The 6,247-nt window shown below is 41.9% G+C and overlaps 1 protein-coding gene across 1 annotated transcript in view; it reads left to right on the forward strand.

Annotated features, from left to right (window-relative positions):
- Positions 1-942: 942 nt before the first annotated feature.
- The window catches only part of LOC108572189 (transcription factor HES-1-like), a 7,014-nt gene continuing 1,709 nt past the window's right edge, over positions 943-6,247 (forward strand). The window contains exons 1-2 of the mRNA XM_017934389.1: positions 943-1,035; positions 2,256-2,351. Of these exons, the coding sequence (XP_017789878.1) occupies positions 943-1,035; positions 2,256-2,351 (189 nt within the window). The remainder of the gene's footprint in view (positions 1,036-2,255; positions 2,352-6,247) is intronic.

Raw genomic sequence — 6,247 nt, forward strand, 5'->3', positions numbered from 1 at the left:
CTCGAGAGATTGAATTTAAGCCAAACTTGAAAGATTAATTTGAAAATTTGAACTTTCAAATTTTGGAATTTTGGAAATTTGGAATCTTGAAAGATCGAACCAGTTGGGTTACAAAACGTCTTCATTCCTTCATTCACTCATTCCCATCACAGTTGACAACCTAATCAACGATTAAACCTCAACATTGAATAATTTCTTCACCAATTCCCCCGCCAAAATTCACGATAAAAAGACTCTTCCTCTCGCTGACCCATTTCGTCCATCTGAATTTTCCCGAAAATCGACTATCATAAATTTCCTCTTAACAAAAATCATTTTTCTCATCGTACAAAGTAACTCGGTAATACGTCCGATCGATGAATGAAACACGAACTCTACAGCGCATAATACGTCGTTTCTTCCAACATTTAAGTCTCCCATCGGCAAAAAAGCTGCGGGTGAGGCGACGAAAGGAGCACCAAAGGAGAGACTCAAATTTCGATGGTGGCTATATCGTGGCGTCCCGGGGGACGGCGTGAATTCCCACACATCAACAGGTCTCAGGAGGACCGTGGACCTCCCCTCTCCGAAGGTAACCGGGAACCCCACTCCAGGACGCACTTCACCCCACTCCAGACACGATGAGTGCATCGGCATGCGGTCTTCGAAATCGAAAACGTCAAACAGTTACCCTCCACACCCCAAGCGGGACGACGCCGGTAGCGGCGATCATCCCCTTCTCCAACCAAACTTCTTCACTTGAATTTCATCAACGGGACACGTACATGCGAAATCACCAATGGACCTCGTGTGAAAACGGTTATTCATGGAGCTATAGTCTCACACTGAACTCTCACGTGCTTGTTGTGATCTTGGATCGACGAACAATTGGAGTACTTTTCTTTTATTTTTGGCTGTCTGTTTGTGCGACCGATAACAGTGATTCGACGTTAAAGTGCATAAATGGTGGATTATTACAATTACAAGATGTCAGGCAGCGAGGAGGAGCCTGAGTCGCATACGCAACCAGGGATGACCAAAGCGGAGTTGCGAAGGGTAAAACTGAATTCGAAACTTGTACTTTCGAGGGTTTTGTGAAATTACGAGGGAAGGTTGACGGAATGTGTCAAGGTGTTGGATAATGTCATTAAGAATTTTTAAGTTTCTTAGTTGAATTATGGATGAATCATGTTTCTTGGAGTCGAGTGTGAAATATCGAGAGTTCACGCATTGTTTTCATTGCTAATTCATTCTGATTGGAAAGAAAATATTCTTTTGTCATTTTCTGATTAGATGTGTTGTATTAGATGGTAAAGCCATGTGCTGTGTGTTCACATTGTAATTACTAGATTCCGGATGTTTATGCACGATAAATATAGAAGAAGAGTATGACATTTATGCACGAAGAAATATGCAAATGTGCAAGAAAAGTGTGCAAATATGCAAGCAAAATATGCAAATATACACGAAATATTTGGGATGTTGGGTATTAACAATATATTTTGCAATTATTGTGATTGTGATATGTTATAATTCGAATTACAATATGTTACAAGCATCTTTTCCATATTCGATGGTGTTATTTGGCGACGTTTGTCTATAAAAATTAACTTGCATACGGAGAATGCCAGGATGCAACGGGTGCATACTTAAATTTACTCCAGCAACATTCTTGTACTTCTATTGGCCCTTCAATGAATTCATTAGTCAAAATTTTTGAGATTTTTATTAATGTAGATAATCCTGTATTTTTTACCATAGTACCCCTTGTGTTCTTTTTGATTTTTCCTCCGCAATCACCAGGTATGTTGATTAAACGATTAATACAATTTATATACATTTCTATTGAATTGGTTAGCGGTGACCTATTGTTTCTAATTTCCCCATTGTGGCCGGTAAAAAGCTAAAGTAAGTTTTCGTAAACATTAAATCTTGTTATTATTAATAACAAAGTTAGGCTCTTTCGTCACACTCGAATTATAACAATCGTAGAATAATCTGAATGACATCACAAAGTATGCACATTCTCGCTACATTCCTCGAAACAACCGTTGAAATTTACCCCTCTGTAACGCCACGTGACCGAGAAGTTACACAACACGTGTCAATACTTCATAAATATCGCTCTATTGTTGCAAAATTCGATTCCTCTCTAACAATCGTCGAATCTTCCCCCGCGAGACCCCAATTCTCCTCCTCACGATCAAACAAACATTGAATTACAACGAGCAAAAGAATGCACATTCCTCGTAAGTAAAATCATTCCCCAATTGCAGAGCAACAAGCCGATCATGGAGAAGCGGAGGCGTGCTCGGATAAATCAGTGTCTGGACGAGCTGAAGAGCCTGATACTCGAGGCGATGAAAAAAGACGTGAGTACCTATGTTCATTCGTCTATCAGTCTGTTATCAGTCCCGTGATAACAATGATTTCACGCGATCGATCGGTTGACCAGAGGAGCAATTAGACGTGACACAGGGGGGCAGGCGAAGTGTTTCTTTTTCTCATCGTTTCTCTCCTGGCGAAGAACGAACGATAAGCATCAGCGAAGCTTGCGTGCGAACGATAAGAGGGCAAAAGCGTGCGCCTATACGCGTGATTTGAGTCGGTCCGCTCGTCGGATCCACGTTGTAGCTGGCGCCCGAAACGTGCCGCGAAAAACGTGACCGGTCGACGCCTTATCTAGTGACGTGATACGAGGTGTACAGGGAGATAACGCGGAAATATGTGCAGCCTCTCTTGTCAAACGACCCTGAAGAGAAATTTTTTTCTCGTTTGCGCTCCGGTCGTGGGATTTCACGCTTTGATGCCTCGTTATCGGAGATTTTGCCGATTATTTTGCTACATTTGAGGAGGGAGATCGATGTTACGAATGGGGTCGATAACTTTTACCGTTTCGCCCCGTTCAAACATTTCCACCGATTATTTCAACGTTATCGCTCGTCCTCGATTAACGATGCACCGCACCGCAGATGAAATTTTTAACGAATCCTACCCAACTGTTGGAAAAATTACAAGTCCTCTCGCGTTGACTCGTTCGAAAATTGACCCCTTAGGTGACTCGAACGTTGACTTAAAAATTGATCCCTCGAGAGTTGAAAAATTCTATGTTCTCGGTAAGTTCGATGATTGCTTGCGTAACGATTTTCATTCGACCTTGGAATATCGAAGATTGCACATTACACAACGTAATAGTTATTGATTTTTGGAACGTACGTCCGAGGCTCCGATTTGTTTTCGAGAGATCAAGTTTGGCTTGATGATTCAAGGAGGTGAATCGGATTGTCTGGTTAACATTCGAGGCTTTGTTTCTCCAACGTCTGAATTCTATAAACAGTTCCAGTAGAATGCGAATAAAAATTGCTACGGCCAATTGAGTGTGAACTAACGGTCGACGAGCGAGTAATTACTTTTTGGTACTCGTTTGAAGAATTATGCGACCGTCTAAAAATAGTCAGCAGGATCATTCATGAGATACGGAGCGTTGAACGTAATCAGCTGAGTAGAATCAGTTACGCTTGCTCAGTCTGAAACAGGAGCTACTGAAACACTATAAACAACAAACTTAAGTCCACATCTCGTACGTGTATAATCCAAGAATTCGTCGCAGAGTAACGCACGTTTCTTCAATGATTCAACGTTCGTTCATTTTCTCTGCAAAAAAAATTGTCCAAGACTTCTCGTCACGTTGAAAGTGAGAAAGAAGAATCGGTTTGGAAGTGCATAGGTTCGAAGATCGAGAGTATCGATATAGGTTCTACGTTGATCGAGAATTGTTTTGGCCGAAAATCTTCGACAGAGAATATCCAAGGCGCACGATACACGTTTATGAAGTGACAATTGAAATTGATCGAAATTATAATCGTCAGATAAGCCATACAGAGTCTACGGTGGGTCGAGATTGTTTCGATGCTGCTGGTATAAAGGTCAAGAGTCGATCTTTTAATTAAACTGATAGGAAGAGCCGCACAGCGGATGTTGGCTAGAAGTGTTTGATCAGGCCGTCTCCTTTTTCCCTCGCCGCCTTCCTCTTGCCCGACACGATTTGTTTTTCGACCGTAGAATCGGGACTAGCGGTAGCAGAACGTGGACGGGTTTTGTTTTAGTGTTTTAGATGCCTCGCCGTGGGAACGGATGGTGGAAGTCCTCTACCAACACGTAATCTCCACCGGAGACTCTCCACAATGGCACTTCAGCCTTTTCGAGTGGCCAACCACCGTTGGCCATATTCCACTTAACCTCGGATTTAACCAAATTTCAATTCATCACGGCCTTCAGTTTCCCAGGAGTTCATTCTTCAATTAGAAAATTTCTATAATTGTCGGGAATTGAAAAATTAGGCATGAAGTTGACCACATTTTCCACTTGTCTCCGGTTTTAACCAAGAGTTTCTCAGGAAATCATTTTTAAATCAGGGAGTGTTTGTAATTATCGAGAATTGAAAAATTAGCCATGAAATTGATAACATTCTACTTAATCCCAGGTTTAAGTAAATTTCAATTCAGCTGAGTCTTGAGTCTCCCAGGAGTTCATTCTTAAATTAGAAAATTTCTACAATTATGAAGAATTGAAAAATTAGCCATGAAATTGACCGAATTCCGTTTAATTCTAATTTTAACCAACTTTCGATTCAGCGTAGCTCTCAGTTTCGCAGGGAATCACTCTCAAATTAGAAAATTCCTACAATCATCAAGAATTGACAAATTAACCTAATTGACTACATTCCACTTAACTCCAGTTTTAACCAACTTTCAATTCATCGTAGCCCTCAGTTTCGCAGGGAATCACTCTTAAATTAGAAAATTTCTACATCAATCAAGAATTGAAAAATTAGCTAACATCTTTACCAGGCGATTAATCAGTACCGAAATTTTCATCCCATAGCGACAAAAAGTGTCGATAACTCACAGAATTTTCAAACTTCAAATATCGAAGCGCGAATATATCAAAAAGCTGACGGAATTAACAAACTTTACTATCAGATTATTAAACTGCGAGAAAAAAAGCCAGCGCAGCTTTTCGCAATTTAAAATGAAATTCTGTCTTTCGCGTAAAAACAACGGTGGATAATTGAAAAAATCAATTTTTTCGGGAAGAGTTTCAATCTGATCCGCGAGACTTGGGATCCGTGGACAGAGACTCTCTCTCTCTCTCTCTGTTAAGCCACGTAACACTATCCAGCGAGATTGATTTCTCAGACAGGACTATAACGAGAGAGCAAGGCGCGCTCTCACCATTCTCTCCTCCTCGTCCAGATGACTTCCGCTACCTGCTCGCTCCAGTGTCCGTCCTGTTCGGCCGTACGAAACGCCCCCCGCGTTCGTGGGAACCTCGAAATAATTATTACGAAGAAAAAAGAATCTCATCTCGGGTTGCAGCCTCCCTTTGTTGACCGTATCATCTTTAAGGATCCAGGTTCGCGAGGACGACGGTGCCGATCGGCGAAAAAAATGAAGAAGAAAAGAGAGAAGAAGAAGGAAGAAGAAGAAGAAAGAGAAAAAAAACGAAGCAGGATGCTCGACGCCTTTGGCTTTTAGTTGCTCCTTTCAGCAGGTGTCTCGTCTCCCTCTGATCTACTCTCTCGGTGTCGTGTTCGCCTCCACGGGAAAAGCCGATTTCCGCATCGATTTTCATCTTCTCCGATGTAACCGTATTTACTCCCCCCCTCGTGTCCACCAGATGAAAAATAACAATATATCTTTTTGCAAAACCTGCGCCGAGAGAGAGATTCGTTGTTTTGGACAACACCTTCGCGTTTCTTCTTGTTTGTGAACTTGTTCCCATTGCTCTATCGAGCCAGAACGATGGGACGAGGAAAGAGCTTCAATGGCCTGTGTAAGCGATCTCTTCTTCGACTCCCACGCTTATTTTAAAAGGTGACCGCTGGTTTACCATAAAAATGCGAGCACTCGGCTGATCCTAGGGACCTAGAGAACCGTGACGCAGAATGGGCACAATAGGATTTCAGTGTTGTGTAGAGGTGCATCGGTATTGAGCGATCGATCCCTAAAAGGCTAGTGGGAATCCGTGGAATATTGAAAGGGCTAGTGTTGTGGTGCATCGACGAAAGAAAGCTTCCCGAAGGCTTTCGAATTTCTAACGGGTTCCCACGACTAGACTCGCTTTTATTTCTTCTCTTCCAGCATCTTCCTGCGAAGAGGAAACTTTACAGGTCCAGGTGAAACAAGGTATCTAATTGGAGCGTATAATCGTTTCTTCGTGCCTGCTTTCTTTTTCGTCGATTAAAAAACAATTTACACGACAGATG

The sequence above is a fragment of the Habropoda laboriosa genome, unplaced genomic scaffold (genome assembly GCF_001263275.1).
Source record: "Habropoda laboriosa isolate 0110345459 unplaced genomic scaffold, ASM126327v1 scaffold107, whole genome shotgun sequence".
Taxonomy (NCBI): Eukaryota; Metazoa; Arthropoda; class Insecta; order Hymenoptera; family Apidae; genus Habropoda; species Habropoda laboriosa.